Below are 21307 nucleotides of genomic sequence, written 5' to 3' on the forward strand. Positions count from 1 at the left end.
ACTTTTCACTGTATCCCTGTATGTGATAATAAATAATAAATCAAATCAATTAATATGCACTAGGAAAAGGAACTCTTAATCATGACTGAAATGGTTGCTGAACTCCAGTGCTGTGCCTTCTCTGAAATCAGTAATTTGTGTACTGTGTTCACTGAAGTCATTGTGAGTGCTGTGTATTCTGTGATATCAGTCACATGAGAACTGCGTTTTCTGAACTCAGTATTAAGTGCACTGTGTGCTTCCGAAATCAGTAAAGTTAGTGTTGCGTGTGAACCCAGTCATGTGAGCACTGCCTGTTCCCTGAAGATAGGTATGTTTGCATTCTGTCTCGTTTAATTTTTGTAACCTGCCTGACAATGATTGGATCAAATTATTCACGATGTGGGTATGCCGGCGTTGGACTGGCGTAAACACAGTAAAAAGTCTACAACACCAGGTTTTATTCACTGCATTATTCACTGCAGGGAACTTTGAATTATTTGATTGCAATCAAGATCAAATTACACATTCCAGACTAACTTCTGGGTGTGCCATGTCCTGCAAATGGATCTTAGCCCAGTGGCCATGCAAGTCGGTGCAGGTCTTCTTTTTAAATTCATACTATAAAAGCAATAACTTGCATTTAAACAGCACCGATAACATATCCCAAGGCAATTTTTGCGTATTGTTATGAAATCAAATTTTAATGGTCTTACCCTGTCTATTTGATTACATTAGGCATAACGCTGACCTCAGTTCCTGAATCCTTACAGGACTTGTTGATCTCCTCTGTAATGGCTTCTGAGTAATGTATGGCTATTGTTGTATGCAGCTGCATCAAGCTAAATGTAAACCCTCTGCATACAAGCACTAAGGGCTGCATTTTATAGATCCCCTGCCAAACATGTTTTCAGCAAGGTGGTAAGTGATTGAATCCCTACAGTACAGAAAGAGGCCATTTGACCGATTGAACCTGCACTGACAACAATCAGTTGGATCTTGCCATACCACCTTTTCCTCATGAAAAACTTGTGCAGAGAAATATCTTTGACCACAAGTTCAGCACACAATGGTCCACACATAATGCCCTCAAGAACCTGTGGGAAAAGATGATGGATTCTGTTGGGTGGTTCCCTGAGTAGACTGTCATAGCCATTTGACAGAGTCTGCCTCATCATCAGACTTTTAAACAAGCACTAAGCCTTACTTTGCCTGTAGTTGGTGGTGAGAAGAGTCCTCCCTATCCTGTGTGCCCAGATTCTCACCACCTCCTTGCTGCCCACTAGCTGGCTGCAGTGAGGAAGAGACCATTGCCTTCCATCTTCTGAAATGTATGTTTGCAAAGTAGGTCTGGAAGTAGATGCAGTGGTTATCCCAGGCAGTTCTGTAATACAAGACTCAGTGCTCTAGGTGCACATGCCAAGAAAAACATCATCTGCTGCTGGATGGCCACAGTTTGGTGAAAAACCCTCACTTGTTTATCCTAGGCTTGCTGGTCTTCCAGCATACAGAGCCATGGATGACCAAGAATTGCAGATTGGCACATTCCAAGGTCCCAGATTACTTGCTGAGGGATGCAATTCCAGGAGCAGCTGCTATATGAAAGCCTTCCTGTCATAGTATACCAAGCTGCTGGAAGTTGGCTCGAACTTCCTCCGGCTCAAGGCAGCAGAGGATATTTGGCACAAAATGTAAATGTACCTATAAAGATAACCTGTAAGGACAAGTGCATGGACTGTATAGGAACTGGTCCGCATTGCATTTTATGTCAAATCAAATTTGAACTGTAGCAGCTCAAAAAGCTGCTCACTTCCACCTTCTCAAGGGCAATTAGGGCTGGATAATAAATGCTGATCTAGCCAGTGGTGCCCACATCCAATGAATAATTTTTTAAAAAAGTTTGCTTAACGAGATTAATATGCGCTTGTCCGCTTTCTCAGCTATTTAGCTGGACTTTTTTGCAGTGGTGACTGGTTAAATGGCTCATAGCCTCCCTGGCGCTACCCACATTCTAACAACTTCCAAACACAAAGGATCTCTATCTTTGTATTTTTCATCACTTCTTGACAAGTCATGACTTGTAGAGAACTATAGCCAGCATTTTATCCATCAAGTTTCTGTGGTTATGTAACATATAGAAGAGTATTTTATACAATATACTTAAGAATGTGACAATAACAGTACTCTTAAAAAAACAGAATCCTACAGTGTAATTTAATGAAATTGGAGATCACAATCTATTAATATTGTGCTAAAAATTATATTTAATAATGCCATACTTTTAATAAAATTGCTATTCCTTCCAAAGTGTATTGATTGTTCTGAGTCTATTTTCACAGACTCACAGAACAGTTATGGCACAGAAGGAGGCCATTCAGCCCATTGTGTCTGCACTGGCTTTCCTAATGAGCATTATGACTTGCTGCCATTCATTTTCCCATAACCTTGCATATTGTGGAGGCAGATCAGGGCAGATACAGGAAGTCATGTCTGGAGGTGGTTTGGGGATCGCAGAAGTGGGATGTTCGATGGTTTTCAGTGCAAGTGGCTATTATTAGCTGATAGAATCAATATACAAAGTTACAAAAGTAGTTCCAGTTATATCATTATAACCTCACATTAACAGATTGGTATTGGGTTCAGTGTCCAAAACTGATACAAATTATCTTCTGCAAATACAAGAGATACAACGCCTGCCATTTAGCCTTTGAACCAGCAGAGACAACCTCAGCAGCCAGACTACTGGTCACTCTGTCCATACTGCCTAGTGACCAAGAAAGTGGTAAATATCTAGAATATAAGAACATAAGAACATAAGAAATAGGAGCAGGAGTAGGCCATCTAGCCCTTCGAGCCTGCCCTGCCATTCAATAAGATCATGGCTGATCTGTCGTGGCTGAGTTCCACTTTCCCGCCCTCTCCCCATATCCCTTAATCCCCTCGCTTATCAAAAACCTATCAACCCGCATCTTAAAAATATTTAGCGAGGTAGCCTCCATCACTTCAATGGGCAGAGAATTCCAGAGATTCACCACCCTTTGAGTGAAGAAGTTCCTCCTCAACTCCGTTCTAAACCGCTCCCCCCCCTCCTTTATCTTGAGGCTATGCCCCCTAGTCCTACTGTCCTTTCTGAGCGGGAAGAGTCTCTCCACCTCTATCCTATCCATCCCATTCATCATCTTATATGTCTCAATGAGATCTCCCCTCATTCTTCTAAACTCTAATGAGTACAAGCCTAGTTTATTCAGCCTCTCCTGATAGCTCAACCCTCTCAACTCCAGTATCAGCCTAGTAAACCTCCTCTGCACTCCCTCCAAGGCCAAAATATCCTTGCGTAAGTACGGCGACCACAACTGCACACAGTACTCCAGCTGCGGCCTCACCAATGCCCTGTACAGCTGCAGCAAGACCTCCCTACTTTTATATTCAATCCCCCTCGCCATGAAGGCCAGCATCCCATTTGCCTTCCTGACCACCTGCTGCACCTGCAGGCTGGGTTTTTGCGACTCATGCACAAGGACCCTGAGGTCCCTCTGCACCGTCGCCTGCTGCAGTTTTTCGCCACGTAAGTAATAGTCCTTCCTACCATTATTCCTACCAAAGTGGACCACCTCGCACTTGCCAACATTAAATTCCATTTGCCAGTTCCTGGCCCATTCGCCCAGCCTATCTAGATCCTTCTGTAGACTCTCCACACCCTCTACGCAATTTGCCATTCCACCGATCTTGGTGTCATCAGCAAATTTCGACACCATACACTCGGTTCCCTCCTCCAGATCATCTATCTAAATGGTAAATAGCTGAGGCCCCAGCACCGACCCCTGAGGCACTCCACTAGTCACCAACCGCCAATCCGAATAGCACCCATTGACCCCCACTCTCTGCCTCCTATTTGACAGCCAATCCTCTATCCACGCTAACACCCTACCCCCAACTCCATGCCCCCTGACCTTCTGCAATAACCTCTTGTGAGGTACCTTGTCAAATGCCTTCTGAAAATCAAGAAAGACCACATCCACCGGCTCTCCTCCATCCACCGCCCTAGACACATCCTCATAGAACTCCAATAAATTTGTCAGACACGACTTCCCCTTAACCAAACCGTGCTGCGTCTGCTCTATCAAACAATTCCCCTCAAGATGCCTCGCTATTTCCTCCTTGATGACGGATTCTAACATTTTACCTACAACAGACGTTAAACTAACCGGCCTATAATTCCCTGCCTTTTGCCTGCCACCCTTCTTAAACAACGGCGTAACATTAGCCGTTTTCCAATCTTCCGGCACTTCCCCGGAATCCAGCGACGTTTGGAAAATAACCACCAAGGCATCCACTATCACCTCTGCCATTTCTTTCAGAACCCTTGGATGCATTCCATCCAGTCCTGGCGACTTGTCCACAATCAGTCCCTCCAGTCTGTCGAGCATCGCCTCTCTAGTAACAATAATGTCATTGAGACCCTCCTGTTCTACCATCTTTCCATCGCTAACACCCGGCAAATTATTCACGTCTTCCTCCGTGAAGACAGAAACAAAAAAGTTATTCAAGGCCTCAGCCACTTCCCCATCCCCTACCACTAAGTCCCCCCTCTCATCCTGTAAGGGTCCAACGTTCACCCTAGCCAGCCTCTTCCTTTTTATATATTTATAAAAACTCTTGCTATCCTTTTTTATATTAAGCGCTAGCCCAGCTTCATAGTTTCTCCTACCCTTCTTTATCAACTTCTTTGTCAATCTTTGTTGACTTTTAAACCTCTCCCAATCCTCTTCTCGTCCACTACTCTTAGCTACTCTAAACGCCTCTGCTTTTAATTTAACACTTTCCTTCACCTCCTTCGTTATCCACGGCTTATTACCTCTCCTCCTACGGTCCTTTTTAACCATCGGAATAAATTTCTGCCGAGCACCAAGAAAGATCTCCTTAAAGATCCTCCACTGCTCCTCAGCAGACCTACCTTCCAACGCGCTCCCCCAGTCAACATTCACCAATTCTTCTCTCATCCTACCATACTCCCCTCTGTTCAAACAAAGGACACGTGCCTGGGAACCCACTTTCTCCTCCTCCATCTGCACCAGAAACTCCACCATACAATGATCACTCTCCCCAAGAGGATCCTTCACCACAAGGTCCCTAATTCTACCCGCCTCATTACATAACACCAGATCCAAGATAGCTCGCTCCCTCGTCGGCTCCAACACACACTGCTCAAGGAAATTATCCCGGCAGCATTCCAAGAACTCCTCCTCGAGCCCACCGCGTCCAACATGGGTCGACCAATCAATATGTAGATCGAAATCCCCCATAATTATCACCATTCCATTCCTGCACGCCGCACTTATTTGCGCGTTAACAGCCCGCCCCACCTCCAGATCATTATTTGGGGGCCTATAGACAACACCCGCCAGCGTCTTCCTCCCTTTGCTGTTCCTAATCTCCACCCACAACGATTCCACTTTCTGCTCTTTGGTTCCTATATCATCCCTTGCTACCATCCTGATGCTATGCTTAATCAGCAGAGCTACGCCCCCCCGCCCCTTTTTCCTCCCGCCTATCTTTCCTAAACACTTGATACCCCTGGACATTCAGCTCCCAGTCCCTGTCACCTTGCAGCCACATCTCTGTAATGGCCACCAGATCATATCCATTTGTGTCGATCTGCGCCACCAGCTCATCCACTTTATTCCGAATGCTTCGTGCATTTAGATAAAGTGCCTTCATCCCAGCCTTCACCTGGACCCTATTTGCCGGAACGCCACCAACCATACTCACGCCCCTACTCCCTTTATTATTGGGACATCCTCGGCCTCTTCCCTTACCTGTACCCTCTCCTTAACTTTAGACCCTGTATTGTCACCTACCCTCGCACCCTCCCCCCCACCAATTAGTTTAAAGCCCTGTCTACAGTCCTATTTACACGATTCGCCAGGACTCTGGTCCCAGCACGGTTCAGACCAACCCCATCCCACCCGAACAGGTCCCACCTACCCCAATACTGATGCCAATGCCCCATAAATTCAAACCCATTCCTCCCACACCAATCCCTGAGCCACCCATTCACTTCCTTAATCTTATCAACCTTACGCCCGTCTGCACTCGGTTCAGGCAGTAGTCCAGAGATAACCACCTTGTTGGTTCTACTTTTTAATTCCATTCCCTGCTTTTCATACTCCCTCCCCAGATCCTCAGTTCGCATTTTGCCTACGTCATTGGCACCCACATGTACTACAACGACCAGATTCTCACCCTCCCACTCCAGGTTCCTCTGCAGCCCAGATGTGACATCCTGGACCCGAGCACCAGGCAGACAACACACCCTTCTGTGCACTTTGTCATTGTGACAAAGGACAGTGTCAATACCCTTAACCCCACTGTCCCCAATTACGACTACGTTCCTTATCACCTTCTCTTTGCCTATATCCTCTCAGCACAGACTGGGTGGATTCTTATTGTGCTGTCCAACTGCTCCTTGGTCATTCCACATTTTCTATCAGCTCCAAACCCGTGGATGATTTCTCCCACATTCGTAGAAGGCGATAGTGATTTACTTGTATTCTTTTCAATTAAATATCCTGCAGTCACTGCTCATGGTCTGGTCTTCTCCACACTGAGGACACCCAAGTGGATGACCACTTTTGTGCGACATTTCCATTCAGTTCACAAGTATATAAGAACATAAGAAATAGGAGCAGGAGTAGGCCATCTAGCCCTTCGAGCCTGCCCCGCCATTCAATAAGATCATGGCTGATCTGAAGTGGATCAGTTCCACTTTCCCGCTTTCTCCCCATAACCCTTAATCCCCTTGTCTATCAGAAACCTATCTACCTGTGACTTAAATATATTTAGCAAGGTAGCCTCCACCACATCAACGGGCAGAGAATTCCAGAGATTCACCACCCTCTGAGTGAAGAAGTTCCTCCTCAACTCCGATCTAAACTGCACCCCGCCCCTTATCTTGAGGCTGTGCCCTCTAGTCCTGCTATCCCTTCTAAGCGGGAAGAATCTCTCTACCTCTACCCTATCCATCCCTTTCATTATTTTATACGTATCTATAAGATCCCCCCTCACCCTTCTAAACTCCAACGAGTACAGACCCAGTCTATTTAGTCTCTCTTCATAGGCCAACCCCCTCATCTCCAGTATGAGCCTAGTGAATCTCCTCTACACTCCCTCCAAGGCCAATATATCCTTCCGCAAGTGCGGCAACCAAAAGACTCTGTTTCCACATGCCTATCATTTTAGTTCTCTGCTCCACTTCTACACTCACTTTTCTGACCTTGTTCCTACATTGTTCCATTGAAGCTCAGTGTTAAGTTTAAGAAACAGCACTTCATCTTTTCATATGGCACTTTATAATCTTCTGGACACAACACTGAGTTTAACAATTTTACTCATAATCTTTGGCCATGCACATTCTGTTTTGATGGGAGCTGTTGGTGGAAATGATGCTTTCTCATATACACCCCTTCCATATTCAGTTGCTTCACTTGTCCCATTATCGATGCTTTTTGCCTTGCATTATATCATTCCTTTTAGTCTCTTCACTACCAACCTGATTGTTCTTTCCTCTCCTCCCACTATCAAAGCCTTGTTTAAAAACTGCTGTATCACCATCAAAGCACTCTGTTCTGACAAACAGATATGAAACGTTAACTCTGTTTCTCTTGCCAGAGATGCTGCCAGATCTGCTGAGTATTTCTAACATTTTCTTTCTTTAGGTTTCCAGCACTTACAGTGTTTTGTTCTTATAAATTAAGCAAGGTTAGCCGAGTTTAGACTCAGTATTGTTGACGAGTTAACAGCAAGATAAAAGCAAAATACTGCAGATGCTGGAATTTGAAACAAATTTGCAACACTAGCCCCTTTACTTCCACCCTGCTAAGCATCCCAGGGCCTAAAGACTCCTTTCAGGTGAAGCAGCACTCCATGTGCACCTTATTCAATTTGGTCTATTGCGTTCACTGCTCTCAATATGGAAACTACATCAGAGACTAAATGCAGACTAGGTGACCGTTTTGTAGAACCCTTTGTTCCGTCTGCAAGTGAGACCTAGACTTTCCTGTCTCTTGCCACTGCTACACACTGCCCTGCTCTCCCGTCCTCATGTCAGTCTTTGGCCTCTTGCAATGTTCTAGTGAACCCCAAAGCAAACTGGAGGAACAGCACCTCATCTTCTGATTGGGCACTCTATAGCCTTCTGGACTGAACATTGAGTTCAACAATTTAAGAGCATGAACTGTCCCCTCCATCTTCAACTCATTTCCATTTACTTTATTTCATTTCTTCTTTTCAGCTCATTCATCCATTTGTACTCACTTCCATTTTTCCACCTCTTCATTCTCACTCTCCATCTTGCCCCTAACACTGCACCCCCCACACTCTCCCCTTCTCCAGGGTGACTGTCATATTCCTCAGGCAGTCCCTTAACAACCTATATCTCTATTCTGCCATTCACATGTTCTGATCATTTAATGGACGCTTTTAGCACCTTTCTCCACCTTCTTCATCATCATTTACATTTCCTCTATTTCATTCCAACCCCCACACCCTCCACCCTCATAGTATAAATCTCTTCTGACTTTCTTTGCTCTTGGCGCTGATGTAGGGTCATCCAGACTCAAACATTGGCTCTATTAACCCTCCACAGATATTGTCAGACCTGCTGAGATTTTCCAGCATTTTCTGTTTTTGCAACAAGTTAACAAACTTGAATCAAATGTGTTCAGTTTGTTCTACTTATAGCCGGTGAGCTTGTCAACATAGCAACAATTTCAGGTGCTTACAAGGTTGTGTGATACAACAAGCAAGTCTCCTTATGGAATGATTGGATGTATATCCAGGACATTGACTTGAGTCTGGTTTCCAGCTAATAAAATTATTACATTTCTAGGAATGCCTGTAACCACAATCTGGCTTCCTTTCCATATATTTTATTCCTTCTATTTGGAACTCAGTGGCTGAAAGAGTTGTAGAGACAGAAACCTTTAACTTAAGTGCTTGAATGTGTACTTCAAATGCCACAAGCTGCAGGGCTATGGACCAAATGCTGGCAAGTGGGTTTAGGCTGGGCGACTTGCTTTTTTGATTGTCACAGACATGAATGGGCCAAGTGGCCTCTTTCTGTGCTATAAACTTTCTACAATTCAATGACTCTAATTCCTCTGATCTTTCTGAACTTCTCTCACCCTGCTCATTCTGATCACGATCAATTTATGTCAAAACTAATCTCTTATACCTTTGATTCATAAAGCAAATTCCTTTAGTTTTATTTCAGCAATTCCTGCATGTTTTTAGCATAGGCCATCCAGAATTACACTTTGTGACAGTGACAAATATTGGACGTGTTTATTACAAAATAGACAATTCTAAATGATCCCACCACCCCAAAATAGAGCAAAATGACTTCAAGAATGTTTAATTTATTGGCTATAAGTATCTGTAGTAAAGCTACTCAGACATGAATTAGGTCTTTAAGGCTGTTTGCAAACCACTAATGATGTTGTTTTGGCAACAGGGTATATAATGATCAGGTAAAGGCCGGCCACCAGCAGTCATCAGAAAATTATTCTTCATTGTCCCTTGGAAAGCTTGGCAATTTTGTTCTGGTTATGAATTGGAACTGGATGTTAATTTTTTTTTTTAAACAGTGCCACCATGGAAGTACTCATTGTTCTTAGCATGAATCATAGAATCCTACAGTGCAGAAGAAAGCCATTTGGCCCATCCAGGCCCTATCCCCATAACCCTATGCATTTACACTAGCTAGTTCTCCTGACACTCAGGGTGAATTTAGCATGGTCAATCCACCTAACCTGCACAATTTTGGACTGTGGGAGGAAACCAGAGCACCCAGAGAAAACCCATACAGACACGGGGAGAATGTGTAAACTCCACACAGTCCCAAGCCAGGAATTGAACCTGGGTCCCTGGCACTGTGAGGCAGCAGTGCTAATCACTTAGCCATCGTGCTGTTTATTTTCTACAAATTTGACAGTAATGGTGAAAACATCATAAACAATTTCTAGACATTTATAGAACATTTGTCTGTGGAATAAAATCAGCTGAAGCATAGAGTTGGGTCAGCGGTATTTCTTGTTGTATATAGAACATTGAATTTTGATAAATTTCAAGATCAACAATTTTTTTTTAGAAAAGAAAATCTCAAATGCATCTTATGAAACACATTTTGCTGGCATAATTTTGTCACAGTTGAGTACAAAATCAGAAATAACAGTTGGCATGTAGGAGAGAGGAATCCAGAAAAGTTTTGAATCCAGCCCAGCAGAGTAGCGAGTCCGAGGATGAACAGCTGTCAGAGCGTGATTCATACACCACACCACCTTCATCAAATCTGGGTCTGCAAATTGCTGAACCCGTTTCCTAAATTTTGGCAACACTGCAAAATAATGCAGATAAATGTCAAAAGAAATGAATGCCTCTATCCATGACAATTCAGGCAAGATGTAAGTTTGATAAGAGATGAAATCTATCCATTCCTTTTACAGTCATAACATTGAATTGACAAGAACATAATCTTGTATGAAAACTAGTTGTGTTCAAACAGGGAATGGAAAAAAGGCAAACCATTCTGCCCCTCCTCAGCTGTTTGTAACAATGGTATGATTCAGTCTTAATGGGCCAGATGATTTGATGTGATTTGATCTGATTTGATTTATTATTGTCAAATGTATTAACACACAGTGAAAAATATTGTTTCTTGTATGCTCGACAGACAAAACATACCGTTCATAGAGAAGGAAATGAGAGAGTGCAGAATGTAGTGTTACAGTCACAGCTAGGGTGTAGAGAAAGATCAACTCAATGCAAGGTAAATCCATTCAAAAGTCTGACAGCAGCAGGGAAGAAGCTGTTCTTGAGTCGGTTGGTATGTGACCTCAGACTTTTTTTATCTTTGTCCCGAAGGAAGAAGGTGGAAGAGAGAATGTCCGGGATGCATGAGGTCCTTAATTATGCTCGCTGCTTTGCCGAGGCAGTGGGGAGTGTAGACAGTGTCAATGAATGGGAGGCTGGTTTGCGTGATGGATGGGCTACATTCATGACCTTTTGTAGTTCCTTGCGGTCTTGGGCAGAGCAGGAGTATACCAAACCGTGATACAACCAGAAAGCATGCTTTCTATGGTGCATTCTCTTATCTCTTCTTTTAATATGTACATGAACTTGAAGCACCAAAATACATTGATATTGGATATTGAGTACTCCAATCTGAGGTCTTTTGATGGTGTCAATAACCTTAAATGATATGGAGCTGTATGGAAACCTACAAAACTGTCCACCACTGACAGGCAGCAACTAATTCAGTAAAGAAAATGAATACACTGTCAGGGGTAATTCACTTGCCTAATCATGCATGAACAGACTGGCAGTTGTGATGAGGAGAGGTGTAGGCACAAAATGATATGGCATGGTGGGATGACATTGCCAGTAGCCACTTTGCCTCTGCAAAGGTTTTACAGATCACAGTGGCACTGCTGGACGTTGAGATCTGCCAGTCCTCTCGGTTAGGGTGGAAGTCCTGTCTTGAGCCAATTGACAGTTCAGTAGCCATAACATTGGCTCAGAGGTGAGGTCTTATGGTCTTGTCTGTCGACAGTAAGAAGTCTCAACAACAGGTTAAAGTCCAACAGGTTTATTTGGTAGCAAACACCACTAGCGTTCGGAGCACTGCTCCTTTGTCAGGTGAGTGGGAGTTCTGTTCACAAACAGAGCATATAAAGACACAAACTCAATTTACAGAATAATGATTGGATAGCAAGTCTTTACAGTTAATCAAGTCTTAAAGGTACAGATAATGTGAGTGAAGAGAGCGTTAAGCACAGGTTAAAGAGATGCGTATTGTCTCCAGACAGGACAGTTATTGAGATTTTGCAAGTCCAGGAAAGTTGTGGGGGTTATAGATAGTGTGACATGAACCCACGATCCCGGTTGAGGCTGTCCTCATGTGTGCAAAACTTGACTATCAGTCTCTGCTCAGCGACTCTGTGCTGTCATGTGTTGTAAGAACATAAGAACATAAGAAATAGGAGCAGGAGTAGGCCATCTAGCCCTTCGAGCCTGCCCCGCCATTCAATAAGATCATGGCTGATCTGTTGTGGCTCAGTTCCACTTTCCCGCCCTCTCCCCATAACCCTTAATCCCCTCTCTTATCAAGAACCCATCAACCCGCTTCTTAAAAATATTTAGCGAGGCAGCCTCCACCACTTCAACGGGCAGAGAATTCCAGAGATTCACCACCCTTTGAGTGAAGAAGTTCCTCCTCAACTCCGTTCTAAACCGCCTCCCCTTTATCTTGAGGCTGTGCCCTCTAGTCCTACTGTCTTTTTTGAGCGGGAAGAGTCTCTCCACCTCTATCCTATCCATCCCATTCATCATCTTATACGTCTCAATGAGATCTCCCCTCATTCTTCTAAACTCTAACGAGTACAAGCCTAGTTTATTCAGCCTCTCCTCATAGCTCAATCCCCTCAACTCCGGTATCAGCCTAGTAAACCTCCTCTGCACTCCCTCCAGGGCCAAAATATTCTTGCGCAGGTGCGGCGCCCAAAACTGCACACAGTACTCCAGCTGCGGCCTCACCAATGCCCTATACAGCTGCAGCAAGACCTCCCTACTTTTATATTCAATCCCCCTCGCTATGAAGGCCAGCATCCCATTCGCCTTCCTGACCGCCTTGTGAAGGCTGTGAAGGTTGTGAAGGCCACCTTGGAGAACACTTACCCAAAGATCAGAGGCCGAATGCCCATGACCGCTGAAGTGTTCCCCAACAGGAAGGAAACAGTCTTGCCTGGTGAGTGGCGAGTGGTGTTCATCCATGTCGATGATCCGGCATGTGACAGGCTTGTGTGGTATTGTAGTCACTGTTCTCCTGAAGGCTGTGTAGTTTGCTGCGGACAATGGTCTGTTTGAGGTTGTATAGTTGTTTGAAGGCAAGAAGTGGGGGTGTGGGGATGGCCTTAGCGAGGAGGATCACAACAGGCACCTCCAGATGCTGAAAGATGCTCTCATAAGAACAAGATATGGCGCTCAACTCATCGATCGACAGTTCCGACGCGCCACAATGAAAAACCGCACCGACCTCCTCAGTAGACAAACATGGGACACAGTGGATAGAATACCCTTCGTCATCCAGTACTTCCCCGGAGCGGAGAAGCTATGACATTTTCTCCGGAGTCTTCAACATGTCATTGATAAAGATGAACATCTCGCCAAGGTCATCCTCACACCCCCACTTCTTGCCTTCAAACAACCGCACAACCTCAAACAGATGTGCCGGATCATCGACATAAGATGCCATCATCTCAGGTGAGAACACCATCTACCAGGTACCTGGTACACACTCTTGCAACTTGGCCAATGTTGTCTACCTGATATGCTGCAGGAAAGGACGTCCCGAGGCATGGTACATTGGGAAGACCATGCAGACGCTACGACAACGGATGAATGAACATCGCTCGATAATCACCAGGCAAGACTGTTCTCTTCCTGTTGGGGAACACTTCAGCGATCATGGGTATTCGGCCTCTGATCTTCAGGTAAGCGTTCTTCAAGGTGGCCTTCACGACACATGACAGCAGAGTCATTGAGCAGAGACTGATAGCCAAGTTCCGCACACATGAGGACGGCCTCAACCGGGATCTTGGGTTCATGTCACACTATCTGTAACCCCCACAACTTGCCTGGATTTGCAAAATCTCACTAACTGTCCTGTCTGGAGACAATATGCATCTCTTTAACGTGTGCTTAACGCTCTCTCCACTCACGTTGTCTGTACCTTTAAGACTTGATTAGCTGTGAAGACTTGCATTCCAATCATTACTCTGTAAATTGAATTGTGTCTTTATATGCTCTGTTTGTGAACAGAACTCCCACTCACCTGACGAAAGCTAGTGACGTTTGCGACCAAATAAACCTGTTGGACTTTAACCTGGTGTTGTGACTCTTCTTACTGTGTTTACCCCAGTCCAATGCTAGCATCTCCACATCTCGCCTGTCCATGCAGAGACAGGCTTACTCCTAACTTTTAAGAGGGAGAGGGTGCACCACCCCTGTGTAAAATTTCACCCCAAAAAATTCTGTTTATTAATACTTGTTGAAATCATCTGTGAATTTTAAACAGTAAAAATGTTAATTAAAATAATAGTGCAATAACGTTGACCAATAAAAAGCAGACTAGATCTCTGCATTCTAAGCATGACACCATGGGAGTGATTTTACGGCCGCGCTTGTCCCAAAACCATAAAATCCTGCCCGAGGCCAACTGGTCTTTTCACTGTTCGCCCCTCGCCAGGTCCGATTCCCATGGTGGGTGGGGCGGTAAAATTGCAGGTCTTGCTGCAGCTGTATAGGGCATTGGTGAGGCCGCAGCTGGAGTACTGTGTGCAGTTTTGGGCGCCGCACCTGCGCAAAGATATTTTGGCCTTGGAGGGAGTGCAGAGGAGGTTTACTAGGCTGATACCGGAGTTGAGGGGGTTGAGCTATGAGGAGAGGCTGAATAAACTAGGCTTGTACTCATTAGAGTTTAGAAGAATGAGGGGAGATCTCATTGAGACGTATAAGATGATGAATGGGATGGATAGGATAGAGGTGGAGAGACTCTTCCCGCTCAAAAAAGACAGTAGGACTAGGGGGCACAGCCTCAAGATAAAAGGGGGGCGGTTTAGAACGGAGTTGAGGAGGAACTTCTTCACTCAAAGGGTGGTGAATCTCTGGAATTCTCTGCCCGTTGAAGTGGTGGAGGCTGCCTCGCTAAATATTTTTAAGACGCGGGTTGATGGGTTTTTGATAAGAGAGGGGATTAAGGGTTATGGGGAGAGGGCGGGAAAGTGGAACTGAGCCATGACAGATCAGCCATGATCTTATTGAATGGCGGGGCAGGCTCGAAGGGCTAGATGGCCTACTCCAGCTCCTATTTCTTATGTTCTTATGTCCCGTAACCTCCTGGCTCTCCTGTGTCAGAAATGGAAGGGGTGGGAGGAAGGTAGTCTAAAAATGCACTAGGGAATCTCTCTTTGACATTCCTTGTCAAGGGTTTTATGTGGCAATTGTCATAAGAACATAAGAAATAGGAGCAGAAGTAGGCCATCTAGCCCCTCGAGCCTGCCCCGCCATTCAATAAGATCATGGCTGATCTGTCGTGTCTCAGTTCCACCTCTCCCCATAACCCTTAATCCCCTTGCCTATCAAAAACCTATCAACCCGCGTCTGAAATATATTTAGCGAGGCAGCCTCCACCACTTCAATGGGCAGAGAATTCCAGAGATTCACCACCCTTTGAGTGAAGAAGTTCCTCCCCAACTCCGTTCTAAACTGCTCTCCCTTTGTCTTGAGGCTGTGCCCTCTAGTCCTACTGTCCTTTCTGAGCGGGAACAGCCTGTCCACCTCTATCCTATCCATCCCATTCATCATCTTATATGTTTCAATGAGATCTCCCCTTATTCTTCTAAACTCTAATGAGTACAAGCCTAGTTTATTCAGCCTCTCCTCATAGTTCAACCCCCTCAACTCCGGTATCAGCCTAGTAAACCTCCTCTGCACTCCCTCCAAGGCCAAAATATCCTTGCGTTAGTGCGGCGACCAAAACTGCACACAGTACTCCAGCTGCGGCCTCACCAGTGCCCTGTACAGTTGCAGCAAGACCTCCCTACTTTTATATTCAATCCCCCTCGCTATGAAGGCCAGCATCCCATTCGCCTTCCTGACCACCTGCTGCACCTGCAAGCTGGGTTTTTGCGACTCATGCACAAGGACCCCGAGGTCCCTCTGCACCGTCGCCTGCTGCAGTTTTTTGCCATGTAAGTAATAGTCCCTCCTATCATTATTCCTACCAAAGTGGACAACTTCACACTTGCCAACATTAAATTCCATTTGCCAGTTCCTGGCCCATTCGCCCAGCCTATCTAGATCCTTCTGCAGACTCTCCACACCCTCCGCACAATTTGCTGTTCCACCAATCTTGGTGTCATCAGCAAATTTTGACACCATACACTTGGTTCCCTCCTCCGGATCATCTATATAAATGGTAAATAGCTGAGGCCCCAGCACCGACCCCCGGGGCACTCCACTAGTCACCAACCGCCAATCCGAATAGCACCCATTGACCCCCACTCTCTGCCTCCTATTTGACAGCCAATCCCCTATCCACGCTGACACCCTACCCCCAACTCCATGCCCCCTGACCTTCTGTAATAACCAGGCGACGGTGCAGAGGGACCTCGGGGTCCTTGTGCATGAGTCGCAAAAACCCAGCCTGCAGGTGCAGCAGGTGGTCAGGAAGGCGAATGGGATGCTGGCCTTCATAGCGAGGGGGATTGAATATAAAAGTAGGGAGGTCTTGCTGCAGCTGTATAGGGCACTGGTGAGGCCGCAGCTGGAGTACTGTGTGCAGTTTTGGGCGCCGCACCTGCGCAAGGATATTTTGGCCTTGGAGGGAGTGCAGAGGAGGTTTACTAGGCTGATACCGGAGTTGAGGGGGTTGAGCTATGAGGAGAGGCTGAATAAACTAGGCTTGTACTCGTTAGAGTTTAGAAGAATGAGGGGAGATCTCATTGAGACGTATAAGATGATGAATGGGATGGATAGGATAGAGGTGGAAAGACTCTTCCCGCTCAAAAAAGACAGTAGGACTAGGGGGCACAGCCTCAAGATAAAGGGGGGGCGGTTCAGAACGGAGTTGAGGAGGAACTTCTTCACTCAAAGGGTGGTGAATCTCTGGAATTCTCTGCCCGTTGAAGTGGTGGAGGCTGCCTCGCTAAATATTTTTAAGAAGCGGGTTGATGGGTTTTTGATAAGAGAGGGGATTAAGGGTTATGGGGAGAGGGCGGGAAAGTGGAACTGAGCCACGACAGATCAGCCATGATCTTATTGAATGGCGGGGCAGGCTCGAAGGGCCAGATGGCCTACTCCTGCTCCTATTTCTTATGTTCTTATGTTCTTATCAAACGCCTTCTCAAAATCAAGAAACACCACATCCACCGGCTCTCCTCTATCCACTGCCCTAGACACATCCTCATAGAACTCCAATAAATTTGTCAGACACGACTTCCCCTTAACCAAACCGTGCTGCGTCTGCTCTATCAAACAATTCTCCTCAAGATGCCTCGCTATTTTCTCCTTGATCACGGATTCTAACATTTTTCCTACAACCAGACGTTAAACTAACCGGCCTATAATTTCCTGCCTTTTGCCTGCCACCCTTCTTAAACAATGGCATAACATCAGCCGTTTTCCAATCTTCTGGCACTTCCCCAGAATCCAGCGACGTTTGGAAAATAATCACCAAGGCATCCACTATCACCTCCGCCATTTCTTTCAGAACCCTTGGATGCATTCCATCTGGTCCTGGGGACTTGTCCACAATCAGTCCCTCCAGTCTGTCGAGCACCGCCTCTCTAGTAACAATAATGTCATTGAGACCCTCCAGTCCTACCATCTTTCCATCGCTAACACCCGGCAAATTATTCACGTCCTCCTCCGTGAAGACCGAAACAAAAAAGTTAAAGGCCTCAGCCATTTCCCCATCCCCTACCACTAAGTCCCCCCTCTCATCCTCTAAGGGTCCAACGTTCACCCTAGTCAGCCTCTTCCTTTTTATATATTTATAAAAACTCTTACTATCCTTTTTTATATTAAGCGCTAGCCCAGCTTCATAGTTTATCCTACCCTTCTTTACCAACTTCTTTGTCAATCTTTGTTGATATTTAAACCTCTCCCAATCCTCTTCTCGCCCACTACTCTTAGCTACTCTAAACACCTCCGCTTTTAATTTAACACTTTTCTTTACCTCCTTCGTTATCCACGGCTGATTATCTCTCCTCCTGCGAAAAATACTAACTTGCCCTGGATAGTTACACTGCACATCATCCAACAAAATGACTTGAAGAGCTAACTTTGAATGATTCTCCCTGAAATAAACTACTCGGTACTCTAAAAAAAGTTAGAAGAAATAAAACCACTTCTAACTTCAGTGTAATTATTTTAAATATTCCCATGGGACTCCCAAGATGCTCCCAACCTGCCCAGGCCCTCCCCTCCCCTCCTCCCCTCCCCCCACACACACTACTCTCCACTCCCTGAACCTGTCCTCCCCCAACACATGCACAGAATTTCCCACCCCACCAATCTGATCTGACCAGGCTGGGTCGCATCCCCTCCCCAACCTGACCTCTCCCCAACCCAAGCCAACACTCTGTTATCGGACAGCGAATTTTATGAAATTGGGTACACAATATGGAAGCAGACTAAAGTTGCACTCAGAGCCTCCCCACTAAAGGTCACAAGGGAACAGACACAGACTAGCAGGCAAGGACATGCTTTTAGAATGCAAATGAGGGCTCGCACACAAAGGGAACCGGACAGGATGGCACCTACAGGAACTAAGTTAAAAAGTCCACCCCCATCCAACCAAATCAGCACCTCTGATCTAATCAAGCAACCCTCTATGGAGACACCTAAGAATTAGCATAGCTAAGGAAGCATCCCTGGCCCCACAAACTTCCTGAGAATAGTCAAACACCCACTGTTCAAACCCCAGAGATTCTAGACCATTAAGAAACCCATCAGACAGAAACGATTAACACACACTTAAAAACATCATTACAATACTTGAAGACATCGAAACAGGATGGTCAGAGTCGAATACTGTAAACAAAATATTAGCATTTGAATTGTACAATGTATCAAGTTCAGGTATAACTGTAGCCCATTGTGGCGGGTCTTTAGAGTGCTTTCAGGACTGTTTGGTTTGTATGTCCTGACTGCACCTCCGTCGACGTAAAAAATAAAGCTGTGCCACTGTTGAACCTGACCCTGAGTCCGTAGTGGTCGTGTTCGCCCACTCGCGCTAACAATTCCCTCATTCCCCAATGTCCAAGCACACCCCCACTCTTGATGATGTTTGGCGCCCCCTTGCACACCCAATGTCCAGTTCCCCTAACTCCCTGATGTTCAATCCCCTCCACTCACCCCTGCCGTGACCACCCAAATCCCATCCCTTAGATACTTAGCTTTTTCCTAGCCTGCTGCAAACCTTTTAGACTCTGAAGCTGCCCCAAGGACCTACTGCACTGCCTGAACCTCCCCCGGCCTGAGTCAGGAAGGACTGCGAGGCAGACACTGAAGAGATTTAGTGCAGATAAGTGGGTACAAAATGGCTATCTGAAACACATTGCCATTCTGAGGAAGTTATGGTCTCATGTGGTGCATACAAAAACCAGGTACTTGAAGTAGAATGTTGCATTTTTCCATAGTAGCACACTATAAAATGATTACAAAAGTTAGTTTACAAACTTATTGGAAATAATCCCTATCAAAGAAGGATGTAGTACTGTGTCTGTTCCAACTTAAATGAGAAAAAAAATCTTTTGTGGACAATTACAAACTTCAATCTAAAACATGTTTTGCATTTTCTAATTGGTTCTAAAACATCCATTTTATATAGGCAAGGGCCTAGTGGTATTATCACTAGACTATTATTCCAGAAACTTAGCTAATGTTCTGTGGGACCAGGATTCAAATCCCACCATGGTAGATGGTGGAATTTGAATTCAATAAAAAATATCAGGAATTAAGAATTTACTGATGACTGGGAAACCATTGTCGATTATTGGAAAAATCCATCTGGTTCATTAATGTCCTTTAGCGAAGGAAATTTGCCGTTCTTACTTGATTTGGCTTACATATGACTTCAAAGCCACAGCAATGTGTTTGATTCTCAACTGCTCTCCAAGGGCAACTAAAGATGGGCAATAAATGCTGGACAGCCAAAGATGCCCATGTCTCAGGAATGAATTTTAAAAAATGCAGCAGAGGATGAAAAATATTTAACATTGAGTATTTAGCTAACATTTTCTGTTTGGATCAAAAGTTTTACAATTAGAATTCAATGCATCTGTAATTTTAAACATAGAAAAGTTTACCTTTGTCTAAGAAATCTGCTCCATAGTCGTCCTTTACATCCTGTGGTAACTTGAGCCATTGTCTTTTTAAGTCCTCTGTGATTATGTCAAAATTGGTGACATCTGTTTTGAAGAGGCCTGGCTCAATACAAAGAACTTTTACTCCAAAAGCACTCAAATCCCTCCTGTAAAGCAAGAAAATAAAACCACTGAATTGTTACAGATTTGAACCATCTTACTATTGTTTGGGTTTATGTTTTCCTGTTTTACTTTAATGTGTGGTGTGGATGGAGGAAAACTTGTGCTGCTTCAAAGTACAAAGTATTATTTTGGATTTCATGCCCAATTTTCTGCCCACTAATTTATACCGCCGAGGTGACTGCGTACTGCTAGGAGCAATACTGGCATGATTAAGTACTAGAAAAGAGTAGGAATTGTTGATAAGAAGTTACATATAAGTAATACACCATGCTCTGCTTTGTGTACTATAAATCCATTTATGCTCCATCTACTGGAGCAATGTTTAACAGTATCAAGGTATAGCCAATCTCATTGAGGGTTACAAAGGAGCATTAAGAGAAGGTTGAGGAAAGCTTTTACTGAATCCGGATAATTGCACTATTAAGATTGCAAATTCTAAGTCCCCAGTGCAGTGAGGTGGACTGGAATCTTACTTACTCTGATGAAACTGGAGGGGACTAAATCAGTCAAAACTCCTAGAGTCAGCTAATTTAAATGATTACACTATGTGCCATCAGTGAGGTGTTAGATATGTCAGATGGACTGTGGAAAATTTGTACATGAGCATATCTTTTAGCCATTTTGTAGATTCACAATGTTTAATTTTCATGTTTCGGGGCTAGGTATGTTTTCCATAGAGAGGGTATAGTTGATATGAGCAGGAAGGTGGATTGAGCAGGTCATTTTTTTCATTCAACTCATTAAAAAGTGGGAGACATCCTTTAGGGGATGCCCTTTGTGCACCCCATTCAAACATCACACTCTTTAATTGTGCCTCCAAAACCTATTCGTCCAGCCCCCTTCATCTCCCTCGGTTGTCCTAAAAGCACAGGACTTAATTTGCTTGGGGGTCCCTTGTTCTTCTTCCTGGGATCCACTGAGCAGCACGATGGCACAATGGTTAGCACTGCTGCCTCACAGCACCAGTGACCCGAGTTCAATTCCATCCTTTAAAAAGTCCCTGGGTGAGTACTTGGCACCTCATAACATTCAAGGCTATGGACCAAGTGCTGGCAAGTGGGATTAGGTGGGCAAGTCAGGGCCTTACATGCATTGGTGCAGAGTCAATGGGTCAAATGGCCTCTTTTGCACTGCAGTATTTTGTGATTCTGTAACTGTCCATGTGGAGTTTTCACATTCTCCCTGTGGCTGTGTGGGTTTCCTCTCGGTGTTCTGGTTTC

General features: G+C 44.8%; 1 protein-coding gene across 1 annotated transcript in view; it reads right to left on the minus strand.

Annotated features, from left to right (window-relative positions):
- Positions 1-9225: 9225 nt before the first annotated feature.
- Positions 9226-21307, minus strand: part of LOC145350177 (retinol dehydrogenase 7-like) — a 37654-nt gene continuing 25572 nt past the window's right edge. The window contains exons 4-5 of the mRNA XM_080199220.1: positions 19908-20071; positions 9226-10372 (exon numbers count right to left, since the gene is read on the minus strand). Of these exons, the coding sequence (XP_080055346.1) occupies positions 10149-10372; positions 19908-20071 (388 nt within the window). The 3' untranslated portion in view covers positions 9226-10148. The remainder of the gene's footprint in view (positions 10373-19907; positions 20072-21307) is intronic.

This window comes from Carcharhinus amblyrhynchos, chromosome 11, assembly GCF_965287045.1.
Source record: "Carcharhinus amblyrhynchos chromosome 11, sCarAmb.v2.hapA, whole genome shotgun sequence".
Lineage (NCBI taxonomy): Eukaryota > Metazoa > Chordata > Chondrichthyes > Carcharhiniformes > Carcharhinidae > Carcharhinus > Carcharhinus amblyrhynchos.